This window comes from Podarcis muralis, chromosome 5 (genome assembly GCF_964188315.1).
Source record: "Podarcis muralis chromosome 5, rPodMur119.hap1.1, whole genome shotgun sequence".
Classification (NCBI taxonomy): domain Eukaryota; kingdom Metazoa; phylum Chordata; class Lepidosauria; order Squamata; family Lacertidae; genus Podarcis; species Podarcis muralis.
This window is the reverse complement of record NC_135659.1, coordinates 40,459,854-40,480,208: the sequence shown is the minus strand read 5'-3', so window position 1 is coordinate 40,480,208 and position 20,355 is coordinate 40,459,854. Positions and strand designations below refer to the sequence as shown.

At 43.0% G+C, this 20,355-nt stretch overlaps 1 protein-coding gene across 2 annotated transcripts in view; it reads left to right on the top strand.

Annotated features, from left to right (window-relative positions):
• The window catches only part of AK4 (adenylate kinase 4), a 33,446-nt gene that overhangs the window by 1,624 nt on the left and 11,467 nt on the right, over positions 1 to 20,355 (top strand). For both annotated transcript variants that reach the window (XM_028733190.2, XM_028733189.2), the window contains exon 3: positions 18,881 to 19,000. In XM_028733190.2, coding sequence (XP_028589023.1) covers positions 18,881 to 19,000 — 120 coding nt within the window. The remainder of the gene's footprint in view (positions 1 to 18,880; positions 19,001 to 20,355) is intronic.

Genomic DNA, 20,355 nt, shown 5'->3' with positions numbered 1-20,355 from the left:
ATGAGTGCAGGGCGAAGATTAGAACCAGTTACATGGGAGGGAGAGAGCAGCCTTTCCCCCAGTATTCTGAGAGCTGGTTGTGAAGTCCTCTGTTTAATCTAAACTGACCTGCCATCCTATATCTACACAGTATCCTGTATTGGCCGAAGCAAGCCCTATATAACTTGGTGATGCATGTTTCTGAATAGTCATGCAAACGATTACACAGTAAGATTTCAACACCACCACTTCTGTATTTCAGTTAGTAAGGCTGGAGATTGTGGACAAGGTGCTTGGATAGGTCACTTGTGTGTGCTCTGGACCCTTGTCCCTCTTGGCTGATTAGAAACTAGCAGGGAGGGAACAGTTCTTGGAGGAAACTGATTTTCTAGATTCATTTCAATCAGGGCTTAGACCCAGTTTTGGTGCAGAAACCAGGGGCAAAACTAGGCATTATTTCTTCCAGGTAAAGATGTACATTTGTGTATGCCAGAAGTTTTCAACCTATTTGATTCCACGGCTCCCTTGACCAACTGCGTTCTTTCTGTGGCCTCCCATGAGGCTCAGAAGCCCAGTTATGTCACCCCTTTCCTGCAGAGCTGGCAGCCTCTCATGCTTTTTTGAACACGCTCCCTTGTAGAGTGTTTCCTCAGCCTCCTCTCCCCTCTCCTTGGGAGTCCTCTGGGCAGCTGCTACCGCTGCCCCTGGTCTTTGAGCTGCCCCCCTGTTCCAAAGAGAGGTGCCTCCTCACACAGCCCCACAGGGGCCTGGGACTTGTCTGTCCATTCCCAACAGCAAGGGCTGGCACACTGGCTGGCTGGGCTTGCTTGCTTACTTAGAGGCTACCTCAGCTCCAGGCAGCAGCACCCCCTGGCCAGCCCCAGAGGCACCATTCACTTGCTGAACTTGTAGCCAGGGCTGCTGCAACAAACAGCTGCACAAGCCTTTGGGAAGCAGAGAGACCATCACAGGAAGTAGGGAAGGGAAGAGGGACAGAGGCTAGTTGCCCGCGGCACCCCTGACCACAATTCAAGGCACCCCAGGGTGCCACAGCACACTGGTTGAAAACCACTGGTGTACATACACAGGGTGGGAGCCTCAATGGCAGGCTTCACTGGGGGGGGGAATCCTGGCTAGTCCCCCTCTCCCCCCAGCTACGGCCTCTGACAGAAACTGCTTTGATTGCCCTGTATGATGACCTCTGTTGGGGGAGAGAGAGGGGAAATATATTCCTATTAATTCTCCTCAGCTTCTCAGCTGTGGCGGACCTTGGGGTCTCAGATTTCAGCAATGCCCTGTGCAACTCCAAAATTTGGTGCTCCTTGCCTTCCATTCTACATCTTTGTTGTGCCGTCCCCTGCAGCGCCCCTGAGGCTCTGCGCCCAGTGTGACTGTATCGGTCGCGCTCTCCTAAATCAGCCTCTGCTCTCAGTGGCTTTCAATATCAACTGTGGTATCCTTCTGTAGCAGCTGTTTGAGTTGGGGTGGGTGGCACTGCTTTGTGGCGGTTCCCTTCCTCCTTGGGTGATCATCACCAGAGGGTGATGCTTGGTGAGTGTTCTTCAGTTCCATGGAGTTTCCATGTGGGGTTATTCAGGGTTTGATTTTCTCCCCCATGCTGTTTAACATTTACATGAAACTGCTAAGTGGGGTTATCTAGAGTTTTGGAGTATGTTGTCAGAAATATGCTGATGACAAACATGCAGGTGTGGCAGTGGGTGTTCTCACAGTAGTACTCTGTATATAGGGCAGGGGTCAGCAAACCTTTTCAGCAGGGGGCTGGTCCACTGTCCCTCAGACCTTGTGGGGGGGGCTGGACTATATTGGGGGGGGTGAACAAATTCCTATGCCCCACAAATAACCCAGAGATGCATTTTAAATAAAAGGACACATTCTACTCATGTAAAAACATGCTGATTCCTGGACCATCCACGGGCCACATTTAGAAGGCGATTGGGTTGGATCTGGCCCCCAGGCCTTAGCTTGCCTACCCATGCTATAGGGTGTTGACATGTTGCCAAAAATGTGCTCTTTGCAATCAGCTTTGTTAGGCTGCAGATATGCTCTTAAGCACATTGGCTCCCAGTCACTTGTAGTTTTTTTTTTATGCATGTGCAGTCTTCTGGTATAAATATCAGCCTTTACTGCACATTTTGGGCTTTGTTAGTCATATCTTATTCATTCCCCAACATTGCCATTTTATCAGTTTGTTAAAAATGTAACAATGATGAGCCTTGTAAATGATGCATGTTACCAAGTGTTTTGATAAATGAAAATGTCACTTAGCTCCCTAAATGGGAAGTTTTTTATTTAGACTGTAGCATTTAGAAAGCATGCCACACAGGACAGAATATAGAATCAGATGCTGGCACCAACAGCTGGCCCCATTCCTGTGCCAAAACAATGACAGCCATCTGCTTCCAAAAGGAGATCCTGACTTGGTACAGGAATACATTTTTAAACGATCAATTTTTCCTTTAAAGAGGGTAGCAGACATTAACATCTTTAAATCTGGCAACCAGTTTATAACACTGATGCAGTTTTGTGCTGCTCTTCCTTGCATTGCATAAGATCTTGTTTTATAGGTGTTTGCTTCATTACAACTGCAGAAGGGAGTAGGAGCAAGCTGTCTATCTAATCACTGCCTTGTACATGCGGCAGATTTGAAGCTGAAATTTGAACTCATAGCCAAAATGTCAGAATTGACTTATTCTAAACATTTGTTGATAGAATTTGCCTCAAGTTCCTCAGGACTGAACTTTGGCATTTAATTATGTAGCTATTCTTCATTCTACTACTATGTAATTATCCAGTGGAACCCAGAATCAATAATTGTGCCTAAAAACTATCAATTTGGTTTTGCGCTTATGCATTGCTGTATTACTTAGTCTTGTAACCTCTGAATGTGCAGTTATATGGCTTTTTGAAAAATTGTGGACAGATGCATGCAAGCCACATATTGTGCTATACTTGCACATTTGCTTAATGGAGAAGGAATGAAAAGTATCGGTTCATCAATTGGGGCAAACTTTTCCCTCTTTTATCACTCCTGTTAAAACCAGCGGCACACCTACTTGCTTAGCATGGGCTGGATCATGCCATGGATCTTGTCTGTATCAAAGAAGCATGTGATTATATAACCTGATACTAACTGCAGTCCTTGGAAACAAGTTTCACTGATTTCAGTGGAGTTCATTTCTGAGTAAATGGGTTTAGGCTTATAGCCTTCATGTTGAGCCTTCCTAAGTAGCAATTTTGACAGGCTTACTGAACCTAGTTGCAGCTGTTGAGCACTCTGTTAACTGTGCTGACATCCCAATTATTTAAATGGGACTTGGTATATTTAACTGTGGGTGGCGGGTTATTTCAGCCCGGCAGAGTTTCTGTGGAACAGGTGGCTTTAAGCCCATTGTACTGAAGAAATTAGTTCAAAATATGTCTTAAGTGCTTCTTTAAATGCTGAAAGTATTCTGTCCCCTTATGCATGAATTGTTATATTGTTGAAAGCAAAAAGGGAAAATAATGAAGCTGTTTTCCTTTAGATTCAGTGTATCTTTCAAGAAATAAGCAGCAGCAAGCAGATACATTTTCCCTCATCTTGTGAGGATGAGAGAATACAGTGCTTTCAACTTTAGTGTAACTTTATTTTAATGTATTAATTTGCGATGAATGTAGCCTTTAAAATGCTGGATGGAAGTATTTCATGGTTTTTGATCCAAAAAATGCTTCCACTAATGTAAAAGTGGGAAGGGTTGTGGCTCAGCAGGAGACAATCTGCTTTGCATGCAGAATCACAGAACTGTAGAGTTGGAAGGGACCCTGGCGATCATCTAGTTCAAACCCTGCAAGGCAGGAATATGCAGCTGTCCCATATGGGAATCAAACCTGCAACCTTGGTGTTATCAGCCCCAAGCTCAAACCAACTGAGCTATCCAGGCCAAGTAATGAACTTCCCAGGTTCAATATCTGCCATCCTCAGATAGGACTGGGAGAGAGACCTTTTGAAAATCCAGCAGAGATGCTGCTAGATGATATCGACAATCCTGATCTAGGTGGACCCATGGCCTAAGGATAATGCAACTTCTCCCCCCTCGAATGCTTCTGTGTAAGAGGAGGGGAGGGCATCTTATCCAAATCCCCCTGCACCCCCAAAATTCTGTTCCAAAGGTTTAGGGCACTGTCCAGAAGGGTAGGGGAGGAAGCTGGAAGGGATGGGGGAATTTGAGGAAACAGGCTCACCATTTTTTATGTTAGCATTACTGGAACAAAAGCTATTTCACTAATGGAACAGCACCATTGGATTTCACTCACTATCTACAAATTATTCAGGACTGCATCTTGTCTCATTTATTGAAGCAAATTGCTTCTCTGCTCAGGAAGCAAATGTCTTGTTATAATTACAAGGCATGAAGACAAGAGGTTACAGGGGGCGGCGGGAAGAGTGTGCTGCCTAGTTCTAGGGTTGGAAGCCTGTGGACCTCCATATCTTGTTGGCTCCTATTGTCCCTGGTATCGGCCATGCAAGTTGGAGCTGATAGGAGCTGCAAGTTCAGCAGCCTCTTGAAGGATTACAAGTTTTCCCACCCTAGCCTGGATGAATGTTTTCTGATAGTGCCGTGAGGACAAAAATGTAGCATACTGATGAATGGAGCATATTTGAAATTTTGAATGCTGGTCATTCACTAGTGCCAGCATAGAGTCTGCTGTGCCTTCATTAAATAACAGCAATAGTGTCAGATCTGGTTTGCTCTGCCTTTCAGCATCTACCCACTTAAGTGACTCCATAACCCAGCAACAGGGAAGTACTTCCATGGTTTAATTTACTGATTATATCCCCCTTTCTTTCCCAAGAGAAGCCACAAGAGGCGAACAACAAACAGAAAACAATCCAGCTTAGCACAAAATAGCAGAATGGTTAATATAACAAAATGCAGCATATATAAAATAAACCAAGGCTACATTCATGTCAAAACAATGACAGAAGAAATATATCCAGAAGAAATAAGTCAATATCAAAGGTCCTACTTCTGGCCTTAAGATTCCCACCCTATGTTCCCATATTTGGCTTCATTTGAACAATGATGTGGACTGCTTCTCCATGGGATAATCCCATACCAATACATGATAGATGGTATGTGCCTTGATTCTACAAGAGAAACACAGCTGTGTCTGGTATCATATTTAATGTACTTTTTCCATTGCCCCATAGTCAATTGTTTGAAAACTTGTTATAAATGAAGAGTCAGCAAGATACTCTGGATACTGTCCTAGGTTTGCCACCAGAGCTCAATCAGTTCTGCATATCATTTGGGCAATTAACAAATTACTGATAAAAAGAATTAACAATAATCTTAATTGCACAAACCTAAGTTTCCAGATATGCGCTTGAATTCTTTCCACCTGGAGGCATTAAGGCACCCTATTTGATGAGTTTCTGTGGCATGTTAATAAACCTTGAGTTGCAAGGGTTTTTTTTAGTGAATGTCACCCCAGCTGTGTTTGGTGAAGATTTGAATGGAAAGATTATACTTGCCTGGCCCTTGCACCCTTAAGTAGGGATAGAATACCACTTGAGTTGATTGCATCGTTGGATATTAAAATTCAGCATGACAGGTATGTATGTGTTTGTTAGCAAGAACAAAGCTCTTTTTCTGGTCTTTCTCTTACTCCATTGTTTCTGCATTACCCTCTTTGCACAGATACAGTATCTGTGTCGCTCTGTTATCATGTCCTTCTTAGCTAGTTTGGTAAATATTGGACAAATAGTAATTCAGTATCTGAAAGAAAAGTGTTGTTCTTATTGGTTACCTAGGAGATGCAATGTTCCTCTGAAGGAGAGAGTGACAGATACATATTTTTTAAAAGCAGGGCATTAGTCTAAACACACTGAAACTTTCAAACTGGGGCAGGAAATAAAAGGTTGCAGGACGAAGGGTGTTATGGTGCAAGGATAATCCTTCTTGGGTAAAGGAACTCAGTGTCCTAGAAAAAGAATTTGGTTTGCTTTTTTAATGAAAAGACTTAATTATATAGTTGTTTTCTATTTTTGTTTTGTTTTGAGTGGTTCTTGGGAGATGGGGGATTGAATGCAAGGCCAGATCCCAAACTCAACTGTTAGGATTTGCACATTTATAGATCTTTTTGAATGAGAACAATATTGCGAATTGAAGTGGCCTGGCCTCCTTCTGGTCCGGGTAAAGCTCTGTTACACACCTATGGCAGCAAGCCACTCACGCAGGTTAAATTCTTGCTCCTGTTCTCAGCTACACCACTATAGCAATAAAAGTTATTGACTTCGGTTTATTATGGGCTTGCTGAAACCGTGTCTTCTTCTAATGTCAAACCCTGTCTAAAGGTTTGTCTACACTTCCTCTTGTTCTGCTGCTTTCCCTCGGGAAAACCACTCTTTAGTGCTCAGTTGGAGCAAACAGCAATTCAGCATTTTCCCAGATTGCCATTTATTCCCAGGCTGGTTTTCCCTGGGAAGTTGTAGATCAAGCAGAAAACAGCTTAGACCCGTGTTTTCTAGGCCCGGCACAAGTGGCAGAGTGGATGAGCCCTAAGGCTAGACAACTAGTTGCAGGAGACTGGTCTTCACTCTTTACTGAAAGATATCTGAAGTTATTATGAATTTTAGTACTTGGATAGTACATGGCTAATCAAATAACAAAGTTAAGGGTCACCTTGGTAATTTTTTTATGATCAAAGGCACAATCCTTATGGTGTTACCTTCTCCTAAGCCTCACTTCTCCCACCCTCTGATTTGTTGGTGACTCTCCTACATCCAGGGGTGTAGCCAAGGTGGGGGACGGGGGGGGGAACTGCCCCCCTAAATAAAGTAAAAAGTATTCCACTAACTGAGGTTCTGCCCCTCATAACATAAAGCCTGCCCCCTAACATAAATCCTGGCTACACCCATGCCTACATTCTGATCTGTCCGATAATTCGTTGGGGAGGCACAGGCAAGACTGATGCTGCTACAGCTTTCATCTCTTTGAGGCAATTTAATCAAAGGAGGGTTTTCTGCCCTCACGGATAAGGTCCATAGGTTTGTAAAGTGTGTCTGTGGGTTTTTCATAAGTCAAAATTCTCTTAATTCCTTATGGAGATCAAATTGTTTCACGTGAGTTTTCTGGATGGGAAATTGGGATTTAATTTTATATTGTACCTGTGTCTTTAGCATTTGTTTTAGGGGTTGCTATTATGTAAGTATGCAGTGCTGCTCTGCATCATGTCATAGAGATGTGGAACAACAAATGTCCAAGCGACGCTTGTTGTTCAGACTTGTAGGCATATTCCAAAAGCAATACCTTTTCACCCTGCTCTTTTGTATCACTGCTAAATTCACTCTTGGCTTCTTGCCAGCCCATATAGGTTTATCATAATCTGACATGCTTTCAAGTCTTTTACGATAAACAGTCACAGTTTATTAAACAAGAAACATAATCTGAGTGTGGAATCCTTGTTAATTATGGGGATCTTACCAAATCCAGGAGACTGCAATTTAAACCAATTGTAGCTTTTAAATAACAATTCACCCAATGTAGCAAATGGAAATTCTCTATAAAATTAATCCTTATGTATTTTATTGGACTTTCCATCTGGTTTATTTTATACTTAATGGTTGTTTTCTGTTTGGATGTTTATTTGCTACCTTCAAACTTGTTTGGTTTTTTTTAATGCCCATGACATTTTGTCTTTTTCTTCCCCAACCCAAATTCCCATCTAGTTCTGAGCCTTCAGGAAATGTCTTCAATGCAATGAAATGCAAAATACCATGATAAAAGCAATGGGTTTTTCCTTTGCCTTGCTAAAGTTCATATTGCTTCAGAACAGTCCTGAGGATTGTTATAATGGCTTTTGGGTATTGGAAGAAGTTGGTCTTAATAGATGAACTCTAATCAACTTGGTGCATAATTTACTGTGGTTAGTGTAGGATTAACTACAGCAAATATGCATGCTTCCTCATTAATGAAAGCCTTTTGATAAATTAAAGAAAAACTAGAGGTTTTGGTTTGAGGATTTTGGCCTTGACCCCGATGGATAGAGTGCATTTGGCAAGTGAAAGCAGTTAAAGAGCTGCTTGAAGATACCTTACACATATACAGTGAACCACATGCAGCAGTACTAATCATTGTAGTGACTGCAAAGACCCCCTGAGTGTGTAAATGTATGTGCAGTGGACTCAAACCACGGCATATTCAGACCCTCTGCTTTTCCAAGCTTCCCAATAGTACAGAGAAGAGCTTTCTGTGTGTACAGATCTTCTCAATGAACACACATTCATTGGAGGTGGGAGTTTGCCACCCCAATGCAATCCACCTGCAAAAATATTCATTAGAAGTGCATAAAACAGCTTAAAAGGGCTCAAGACTGGCTATATTGCACTATTTATTTAATAGGGATTTGGGAAAGTTGCATGAATTAAAGTATAACGCAAGAATTCTGTGGGATTAGAACTAGCTTCAGTGACCAACAGAAGAGCACTGTGGTTAAGCCAGGAGGACCATTTGCCAGTCTCATTGGAATACTTGCAGGGGAGGCCGTTCACATGTTTGTGGGTTGGGAGCAGAGAGATCTCCTCCCAAAAAAATTATTTTATATAATGTAACTTTTGACATATGTGGCTCTTCACTTTATGATGAAATTGGTTATGATCTTTCACCAATTCCATGTTTGCACTGCCATCAACTGGCAGGGCCTAGGCCCTGTTCAACGTTTGTGCCTGAATGATGCACTTGGAAGGAGGGAGGACAGTTCATATTCCATCTTCCTGTTACTATTCAAGCCATGGATGTGGCTCTTCTATGTCTGGTCTTGCCTGCATGAAGTGTCCCTTGCCATCTGACTTTGAAAAGCAGCTAAGGGATAGTTTGCTTCCTCCATCTCTTGCAGCTCCTAGGATAGGCATTTGTCATCTCTCTCATAGAAATGGAACGCTTTCCATTGTGATACTATTGGCCAGTGGTGAAAAGAGCAGGTGCCTTTTAATTATAATAATAGGTGTAGGGCACGGGTGTCAAACACAAGGCCCACGGGCCGAATCCGGCCCGCCAGACCTCGTCATGTGGCCTGTGTAGCCGCCGCCGGCCGCCAGCCTTCACCTTTTATTCTCGCTTTTTTTTTTTTACACAAGAAAGCCGCCTCTTCAGCGCATGCACGGCAGCCTACAAGCCAGAGAACGTCTGCCCTCTAGCGGCGCCGGCCGTTCTACACAGGAAACCTCCACTTTACATGCATTCAGGAAACCACTTCCGTGTCACTTTACAGTGGTATACATAGTCCTACAGATACAACCGGCCTTTTGAGGGTGACCAAACTGCTGGTGCGGCCCCCCGATTAATTTGAGTTTGACACCCCTGGTGTAGGGTAATTTGTGACTCCATCTTTATTGCTATCCATTCACAGTTCTAGGGATGTGTTTGTGAAGGTAGCACTTTGATGCTGTACTTGAGCAGACAGATCTTACTCTCACCCCAGATAAAGACACTGAGGTTTTGAAAACAAGCCTGAGTCTGTGAATGAATTGCCGCACAATGTTGGGGAGTGGCTCTTCCTAGCAACAGTGCATTCTCAAGCTTTTAGCAAAGTTGTTAAAACAAAAAAGCAATGAGGAAGATGTTATTACAGGTCATCTGCAACGGTTGGTTTCATAACTTGTGTTTTTCTAGTTCTCTTAAGGAGCATTAGCCAAGGTTGCAGTGAGGAGTGGAAAAAATGTCGATGTGTCTGTATACAAAAATCTCTTCAGTGAAAATCAAAATTGATCTTCACTGACACTTTGTGTGCACACGAATCTCCCCATCTGATTTAAACTTGCTTTAGTAAAATACCTTGCTTTAACCAGTGACTCATCTTCTTTACAGTAAAATGAATGAGCTCACTTTTCAACATAAGGTTGATTATCTGGAATATGCTGTGTTTCCAACTTCTTTATGCTTCCGGCAGGGAAATGCAAACAAATATCCATTAAGTATTATAAAAAGCATTCCTAGCAATGAAGATGTGAATTAACAGTTTTTAAACTTTGGTATACCTTTTATCACTGGTAATGCTAATGATTTGTAGATCTTCTTTCTCCATTTGCTTGGCACAGTTACTTGCCCCTTCTGAAGGACTTTGTGTTAAGTTCCATATTAAAATGGGAACCTTCCTGTATCCAAGTTTGTGGTGATTTCTAGCTGACTCTGCCACAGAAGTGTCTTGACACCTCTCAGAATTGTCCTAAATATGATTGGTGCTTGCTGATTTGGGGCTGAAATTTATTTTGCTGCTTTGTTTAGAAATACGCCATCAAAAATTGATTCACAATAATACAGCCATTTAAAATAAAGCTTCAATTGGACCATAACACCAAGATGTGGTAGGGAGTTATTGAAAAGGTGTCTGGGAAGGAGATGGGATGAAGAGTGTTTGGTACAGATTAGGTGGCTGCCTACTAGAGAGAGAATGTTCACAGTGGTGCTGCCTGTTTGTCAAAAGCCCTTCTTGGGGGGATCACGTGGTGTCTACATTGTGATCTTTTGGGCACCAGGTCTCAAATGTTTAGTGTTTTTAAAGATCATTTGCACTATGGTTGTTCCCTGTCACTGGTTTTACTTTGGAATTATTCTTCTCTTATTTTTATTGGCTTTTGGTTCTATGTTTGTTTTGTATTCTCATGGGCAGTGGTGGTGGGATCTTTTTTAGCCCAAAGGCTGCATCCCCTCATGGGTATCTTTCTGAGGGGTGCATGCCAGAGGTCAGTGGAGCAAGCAATGTGACTATCGTCTTTGTATAGTTGGCTACAATTCCCATCGTGCAAAAGTCAGTCTCTCACTCTCTCTCACACACGCACACATGCACGCATGCACGCACACACACACATGCACACGTGTATTCTGTTCTTCTTCCAAGCAAGCTAGAGGCATTAAAATAGTTCAAGGACATGTTCTAGGCAGGGAAAAGTACTTGAAGGAAAACTTGAAGGGGGACTGTATTCAGCCCCAAAGCTCATCACTCAGCTCTTTGACTTTAAACTGCTCAAATAACTTGTGTTATTAGGTGGAATATAAATAGTGTAAGTAAATATTCCTGATAAAGAAAAGTGACTACTGATGGCCAGAGCCATCCTTTAAAACAGTAAGTCCACCCAGTGTGAGAGAAGATGTAATATAACACAGGTGTTTTAGTTGAATTCCTAACTACTGTGCTGAGTTTCAGTGGTAACTAAGTTATGGAATACCCATCCCAGTTTTCGATTGTTTGCAGGGTTAGTGTCCCCTCTCCAAAAAAAAAGTGGTTTTTTTTTCTGGACAGGAGCTTTGGTTGTGCCATAATTAATAATTTACATCAGCTTAGTATAAAGAATAGTGTTTTGTATGAGAGCCAAACACTAGTTAAACAGCAGTCTTTTATGAAATGCTTCCAAGTGCCTGCCATTCGCTACAAGGTTTATGCTGCATTCACTTTAGCCATACGTGGATCAGTTTTATCCCCTAGAGTTCTCTTTTATACCTGGGACATCCAGGGTTTGTAGTGCCATAGAGGGTATTTAGAAAAAGCTGTGTATATGGCCCTTTTCATTGCACTATTCCAAGATGGGCCACCAACCATGGAAACCCACCCCCCTTCAGGAATCCCCCAGATTCCATACGTCACTGGGCAGTATCCAACTAGTATATAACTGTGCAAATGGAATTACTCTTCCTTGAGCAGTGGGACTCCCCCCCTTCTCCTCCCACCATGTGTCCCCTGCACCACACCCAAATGTTCTTCAGAGCAGATTAGGGGAGCATGAGGAGAGAAGGGAGAACGTCCCATGGTGCAAGCTGAAGTCCTTCTGTTCATGTAAGGAGTTATTCAGTATTACAGCTCTGTCTGTGTAGATCATCCTAATTGTCCCTCTCTCCCTGCAGTCAGTCCAAATGCTACCAGGAGATAGTTGGTCTAGGGCAACATGGTAACTATCACCATAACTATTAACCAGCTGTCCAGTTAAAGAAGAAAAAATCTAGGGTATGGCCTGCCTCATATAATGAACCAACAATGTTTTGAGACAACCCCATGCCCATGTTAGTCATGATGTACCAAGCCAATCTATTCAAGGCGATTTTTGGTTGTTTATTGAAATCTCCCAGAACCAGCATCCTAGGATTATCCAACAGTACCCCAGAAACCACCTCCACCAGCTCAGTGAGGAAGACTTCTGAGCAGTGTAGTGGTTGCTACACCAGCAGAATCCCTGTTTTGTATCTCTGGTGCCACATCGCATGTATGTATACTGCTTACTGACAGCCATGCCAAACAATAGTTTGCATGTATGAAACATATACCATAGATGTGATAGCAAGCATGCATATCACCTGGAACAATGTTTTAGGATGGAGTTGGTAAATGTGTTCTGTGTGTATGAATTAGGCCATGATACTCTCTTCTGTTATTTTGACTTTTGCTATGATGAATAGTAATTGGAACTGACAGCTGGTGCAGCAAATCTCAGAGCTGGCCTTACAAATATTTTCCCCTATTAACCCTGTAGGAAGGCAGGCCTGGATTTGTATCCTCTGCCACGCATTTCTGTTACAAGACCTGTTATCTCCTGTCCCATCCGTCTTTATTTTGAACTGCTTCCCTGTCAGAGGAGACTTACAAGCCGTGGTGTTTGGTTTTTCTGTCTAGTATATTGTATCTGTTGTCTCTGAAATCAAAGATTCATTTAGCTTACAATGCAGTCTGCTGAAGAGAGGTTGTTCTAGCTTTTCTTGCAGAAACTATTGTGAAGAAATCAAAAAGCTTTTGTTGTGTCATATACTAATAAAAGTATATTTAGGGAAAGGGTTGGATTGCTCCCTTTCACCTAGTAAATGAGTTGCAGACTTTTCCACTGCATTCTTGAGTTAATATGTAAAGGTACTGGTCAACTGAGAGCATTGGTAAGGAAGGGTTAGCTAAAGGAAGTTTGAATGGGTGAAAGGTTACTCAGTCTTTAGGCATCTTAACATGCTGTATATATTGTTTAACAATTTAACATATATGTAATGTAATGGCTGAATTATCAGCAGATAAAAGATGACTTAATATGATTTTGTAGTACTGGGGGATAAATGTGCCTGGTAAAAAATTAAAAATAAACCACTTAACATCTTTCTGGAATAAAGTTGTCTGTATAAACTAATAACTATTTATTTATTTATTTATTTGCGCTGTGGCCTAAACCACTGAGCCTAGGGCTTGCCGATCGGAAGGTCGGCAGTTCGCATCCCCGCGATGGGGTGAGCTCCCGTTGCTTGGTCCCTGCTCCTGCCAACCTAGCAGTTTGAAAGCACGTCAAAGTGTAAGCAGATAAATAGGTACCGCTCTGGTGGGAAGGTAAATGGCGTTTCCATGCGCTGCTCTGCTTTCGCCAGAAGCGGCTTAGTCATGCTGGCCACATTACCTGGAAGCTGTACGCCAGCTCCCTCGGCCAGTAAAGTGAGATGAGCGCCACAACTTCAGAGTTGTTCATGACTGGACTTAACTGTCAGGGGTCCTTTACCTTTTTTATATTATCTTAAGTCTCTGTCATCTTATACAGTGGTACCTCGGGTTAAGTACTTAATTCGTTCAGGAGGTCCATTCTTAACCTGAAACTGTTCTTAACCTGAAGCACCACTTTAGCTAATGGGGCCTCCTGCTGCCGCCGCGCCGCCGGAGCACGATTTCTGTTCTCATCCTGAAGCAAAGTTCTTAACCCAAGGAAATATTTCTGGGTTAGCAGAGTCTGTAACCTGAAGCGACTGTAACCTGAAGCGTATGTAACCCGAGGTACCACTGTATCTGTCTCTGTGTTGGCCTTTCCTAAAAAGAAAATCCAGTCAGGCAAGCTGAAGATGATTTATTTAAAGCATTTTCACCTCACTTGTTAACTGAAGCCTCAGAATGGCTTACAAGAATCTGTAGTGAGACAGTTTCTGCCCTCAGGTTTATAATCTGAAAAACATTATGCACAGAGAAAGGGGCAGGGGGTAGGGAGTAAAGAAGAGGAGAGCAAGCTCACACACCAGTTCTTTAAAAATCCTGTTCTTTTAACGGCCAACTGGGATGAAAACAGTTCAGATAGCCTGATGGAATGGCTGCTGGTAGGTGATAGTTGACTGAAGGCCAAAGGAAGTTGGTCTACTAGCAGGAGTGATGGAAAATTTGTGATTCTCTACTCTTCATCAGCTCTTGGCAGAGGCAACAGACCTGGGATAGTTTGGTCAGTAGAGCATGAGACTCTTAATCTCAGGGTTGTGTGTGCAACCCCTGTTAGGCAAAAGATTCCTGCATTACAAAGGGCTGGACTAGATGACCGTTATGGTTCATTAAACCTCTACAGTTCTGTGAGTCTTTGATCATACGCCTGAAACCTCTATGGGGTGTGTTTTTTTGGGGGGGGAGGGTGTTTTCAGCCCAAGGGCCACACCCTTTCCTGAACAGCCTTCTGAGGGTACTTGCCATTGGTGAGTGGGGCCTGAGGCAAAAGTGGAAAGTGCAACAAACAAACAAACAAATAAATAAAATTATACCCTGCCCATCTGGCTGGTAAATTCTGCCTTTGTACAGTAGTTTCCACACACCTACCCTCTATCCAGGCAAGCCAAAGGCATCATCAGAGCTCAATGACACATTCCAGTAAGGCAAAATTGTGTTGGGGGGGTGTTGAAGCAGGACTAGTGAGGGGTGTGGTCTGCGGGTAGGAAGCAGAGGTGCCAACTTGAATAAAATATGGGAGGGCAGGCAAGCCCCACCCCACAGAAGCGATCACCTGGCGCTACATGCACACCCCATTTGAATGTTTTGTTCCCCTTGTCTGGACTCTAATCTCATTTTACCAGCTGTCTGGCTACTGCTGTTCCTGTTCTGACAGGCAGGTGGGTTGATGACATGCTTGTTTTAGGTCTTCTATAAACCAAGATAACCTGCTTTTGTGGAAAGTACATTTTATCCTGTTTTGAATAATACAGTTCAATTAAAAACAATGCTTGTGATGTCACCTCATACGCTATCAAAAAGCAACTTTTAAAATGCATTCTATGTACTGTCAAGGATCTAGAACACTATTCTAAATGTTACTTTAGTAACATTCAGATACGGATAGCTTGCTGAAAAGCTATTCGGAGTGTTAATAGCTATTTTGCATCATTTACAAAAAGCAGGGGTAAAGTGTAAGGTGTTTTGTTTGTTTGCTGGGGGAGTATTTATTGAGTGCTCATTTAAATTCCTTTTCAATGTTTTGAACTCTTTCGAGCTTAGGTCTTATTTCTGTTCAGAGCTAAAATGAAATGTTCATGTTGTTACATGCCCAAGCTATTGAATGCCTGGAAATGTAACAGCTCGGTTTACTCTGTCAGTAAGTTGCTTTGCCAGATAAGTTGTCTGTCATGCATTGTTTCCTTTTACCTCTTCTCTCTCTCTCTCTCTCTCTCTCTCTCTCTCTCTCCCCCTCCCCAGTTACATCTCTGAAGCTTCTAATCTGAATCTTCCTTACATGGCAAATTATTCATAGCATGGAGAATACAGGGAGAGTGTTTTTTACCCCTTTCTCATAACACTAGAAATCATGGACATCCAGTTAAGCCTAATGTTAGACTATTCAGGACTATTCCAGCAGCTATGGAACTCTATGCCACAGCAAGCAGCAATAGCTACCAGCCTAAAAGGTAAAGGGACCCCTGACCATAGGTCCAGTCATGGCCGGCTCTGGGGTTGCAGTGCTCATCTCGCTTTATTGGCTGAGGGAGCCGGCGTACAGCTTCCGGGTCATGTGGCCAGCATGACTACGCCGGTTCTGGCGAACCACAGCAGCGCATGGAAATGCTGTTTACCTTCCCGCCAGAGTGGTACCTATTTATCTACTTGCACTTTGATGTGCTTTCAAACTGCTAGGTGGGCAGGAGCAGGGACCGAGCAACGGGAGCTCACCCCATTGTGGGGATTCGAACTGCCAATCTAGCTGACTTTAAAAGTTGAGACAAATTAATGGAGGAGAGGACAATTGATGGTTACAAGTCATGGTGGCTATGCTCTACCTCAGAGGTTAGCAAAATTTTTCAGCAGGGGGCCAGTCCACTGTCCCTTAGGCCTTCTGGGGGGCCAGACTATATTTTGAAAATAAAATAAAAATGAACAAATTCCTATGCCCCACAAAGAACCCAGAGATGCATTTTAAATAAAAGCACACATTCTACTCATGTAAAAACATGCTGATTCCTGGACTGTCTGTGGGCCAGATTGAGAAGGTGATTGGGCCAGATCCGGCCCCCGGGCCTTAGTTTGCCTACCCATGCTCTACCTCCACAATTAGGAAGCAGCAATGTTTCTGAGTACCAGTTACTGGAAGCCACAGGAGGGGAGAATGTTTGTGTGCTCCAATCCTGCCTGCAGATTTCCCACAGGCACCTGGTTGGCTGCAGTAAGAACTGGACTCTGGACTAGATGAGACATGGCCCTGATCCAGCAGGTTGTTCTTATGTTCTTACCAGAATTGTGGGGAAAGGTAGCCACCTACCTGCAGACAAATACTGAAACCCAGAATGGAGTAAGACCCAGTTATAGGCAGTGGGATTTACTTCTGAGTAAACATGCAGTGGATTGTACTCAAAACATAGCTAGGTATGTTAATAAGCAAATGAATTATCAGGTGATATAGTGTAGGATTGTAGGTCTGACTCTGCAGGAGGTCATCAAGGAAACTAAATCATTTAGCAACTTAAATACTGGGGATGTGGCTCTAAAGTTGGGTCCCCATTCACCTCCACTGTTCCCAGCCCTTTTAGATCTACAGTTCTCCCCACTGGTTTTTACTTTCCTCAGTTATTTTTATTTAAACTCACTGATTCTTCCACCCCTGATTTCCTTAGCTGTTGTGTTTTGGGCTGATGCCTAATCTGCCCTTCTTCTTGAAGTCTCTGGCCCCTCTTCCATGCCTCCCTGCTTTTTCTTGTTGGACCAGGAGTGGTTAACCTGTGGCCCTCCAGATGCTGTTGGACTCCATCTCCCATCAGCCCCAGGCAGCATGGTCAATGGCCAGGTATGATGGGACTTGTAATCCAATAACATCTGGAAAGGTCTCAGATTAGCTACCCCTGTCCTATGCTTTCAACTTATGCTTCCTTTGTATTGTCTTTCCACAGCAATTTCTGCATTATCTGACTTTATGCTCATTTGCAGAGCAAAATAGGTAATCTGCTCAAGAGTATATTGCAGCAATATCTCTAATACCACCCTCCCCACATCCATGCAAGTACTTCCCTTATGGCTGCAGATATAGCTATAGCTATATAGATTGAGCATGGGAGAACTTCCACCCTTAAGGCTTCAGAATTGGTCTTTGGCCTGCCAGATGCAAGATGGCTAAGCTGATGTACATGGCAACTTAATGATTCATCTTAGCCTGGCAGATAATGCTGGGAGTTGGAATTATGCTAATGAGATGAGAGGTATAATGTTTCCCTGTTTAGGGAAGTTTTTAAGGATTGATATTTTTAGATATGCTGTAACCTACCCAGAATGGCTGGGGAAACCCAGCCAGATGGGTGGGGTACAAATAATAAAATTATTAATTAATTAATTAATTAATTAATTAATTAATTAATTAATAGTGGTGTCAAAAGGCACGGAACACTGAATAGCCAGCCAGTCTTTGCATGGTTTTCTCTGTAGTTCTATAGGGCATGGGGAGATATTGGGGAGGGGGGGCATTGCTTTGGGGTAGACAGTAATGGAGGTTTCAAACATAGCCTGTTTCTTTCTCTTGCTCTTTCCCGCTCCCCCAGGCATTCTGTTTTGTACCTCTTCTGAGTTAGTGAAGCAGTTCAAGAGGAGGGAATAACTCATTCAGAATATGCCCAGAACATATTATATATATATATATATATATATATATATATATATATGCTTTCGTAGATTTTCACGGGTACAGGAATGCAGGTTTTGGTGTCCTCGGGTATCTTCCCGTGTAAAAGTTGGGGTGTCTAGGCGACGTTTCGACGAGGTCTCACTCGTCATCTTCAGGCTGGTGCTTTCGGCTTCTTGTTACTGGAACAGAGCAGGATCTCAGTGTTTGAGTTCCTATAAATACTGTTGAGGAGGTGTGGCCTCCTATGTTCTGGGCAGAGAGGAAGTTCCCAGGCTAGTGTGCCTTTTCTTCTTTTGTTCCTTAATTGCTTGAGGGATATCTTGAGTGATTTCTTGAGTGATATCCTGAGTACCACTTAGGTGGGTCATTAGGTGTGGATTAGTTGCTAAAGCCTTTGTGTCTTGACCTCTTGAACTTTGTGAAGAGTTTTTCTGAGAAGATGGGTGTACTACATTTAGTTGTGCTCTGGCTTGGCTTCGTGTATAGGGGCGAGCTGTGGTTTTGTGGCCTGTGCCAGCCAGATCTGTGTAGGGATTGCAGGGGGGTGCAGCATCCGGAGGTGCCACCATGGTTTGGCTATGAAAAACCATGGTTTGGCTCAGAAAAACTCTTCACAAAGTTCAAGAGGTCAAGACACAAAGGCTTTAGCAACTAATCCACACCTAATGACCCACCTAAGTGGTACTCAGGATATCACTCAAGAAATCACTCAAGATATCCCTCAAGCAATTAAGGAACAAAAGAAGAAAAGGCACACTAGCCTGGGAACTTCCTCTCTGCCCAGAACATAGGAGGCCACACCTCCTCAACAGTATTTATAGGAACTCAAACACTGAGATCCTGCTCTGTTCCAGTAACAAGAAGCCGAAAGCACCAGCCTGAAGATGACGAGTGAGACCTCGTCGAAACGTCGCCTAGACACCCCAACTTTTACACGGGAAGATACCCGAGGACACCAAAACCTGCATATATATATATATATATATATATATATTAGCAGAACAATAACAAGTTTTTGTTTCTTCTTTCATTCCTGAACAGATGTTGGCATACTAGCAAAGCAGTATCTTGAGAAAGGCCTTTTGGTGCCAGATCATGTATTCACACGAGTAATGATAACAGAACTGGAAAAAATGCAGACCCAGCCTTGGTTACTTGATGGTAAGTGACACCCCCCCCCCCTTATCTTTAAACATTTCAAGTGCTGGTAAAAACCATTTTGCACCTCCCTCCTTCTACAGGCTCTTTTAAATTTGATTTAAATAACATGCTATTTGTGGAAAAGTAATGTAACATGAAAACAGCCTTTCCTGTATTTTTAGCAACTGGTGGTGTAATGGGGAGGTAGGTGAGAACACCCTGAGAGCTTCTAAGGACAGAGGATTCATAGTTAAACCTTTGGCAACTATGTTTCCACACATGGAAACTAAGAGATGAAAATATCTGGGTTTCTTTCACAATGGTGCATTTATTGAGCAACTGAAGAAAGGTGACCACAGTCCAAGCCACCTTGGATTTCTCTTGGGGCAGCACAGTACAGTTACGTACTTGCCTGAATTATCTTCAAGTACTAATATGGACTACTCTGTTCCTAACATCCCAACACATTCGATTTCATTTTGCCTCAAATGTTCATTTGGTGAATGAATTGGGAGGTTACTGATGATGCCTAGAGCAGTGTGTCTTGCAACTGGCTATTATTGGTTTCCGCGTCGGCACACAATTATGTTCAAGAAAGAAAATGGCCGCTTTCACCTCAGTACCTGAAAAAGGTGAAAAAGACTGGCCTACTCTTTTAGGGGGGGGGGGGGAATTATGATAATACTGTGGGAGATACAGGATACTAAGCAGGAGGTATTATCTTTTCCTAAGGTCATCAGTGTGATGCCCACAGGGACCAGTGTGCCTACCAGCAGGTGCCCACAAAACATAATACTATTGTAAAGATCCCTTTCAAAATCCAGAGTGTGTGGATGTTCAAGGCTTTTTGCTTTCCCTGTTCAGTGCCTGTTTGCTCGGCTTACCCTACGCTAATCACATAGCCTTGAACATGTCAACGTGTCATTGGATACCACAGTTGGACACCCACCATCCCATTTGTTCTGAACAGAGGAGAGGTACAAAGAGCTGTTCCTAGCAGTTCTTGTTGAAGATGGTATCTTTTCCTGCATTGATAGGGTATGCCCACAGCACTTTGTGGTCCTGTCTCTTTTTCTGCTATTTAGATGTAACAGCTATTTTGTGTTATGCCATGCCCTCATGGGCAGCTATTTGGTGAATGTTGCCCAATGACCCCAAATGATTGGCAACCCCTGCTATATTCATATCCTGTGTTAGACTGTCTCTCAACTACTTCTGCTATGGCCAATGAATGCAAAAGCACTAGGAACTTATATTTTTGAAAATATAAGATGGAAATTTTTTTGCTGTTTAATGGGTGATATCCTATGTAGCCTGAGGGGGTGTCTACTTGTGCAGTGGAGGGGTGTCTTCTTCCTCCACTGCCCCACCTGCAG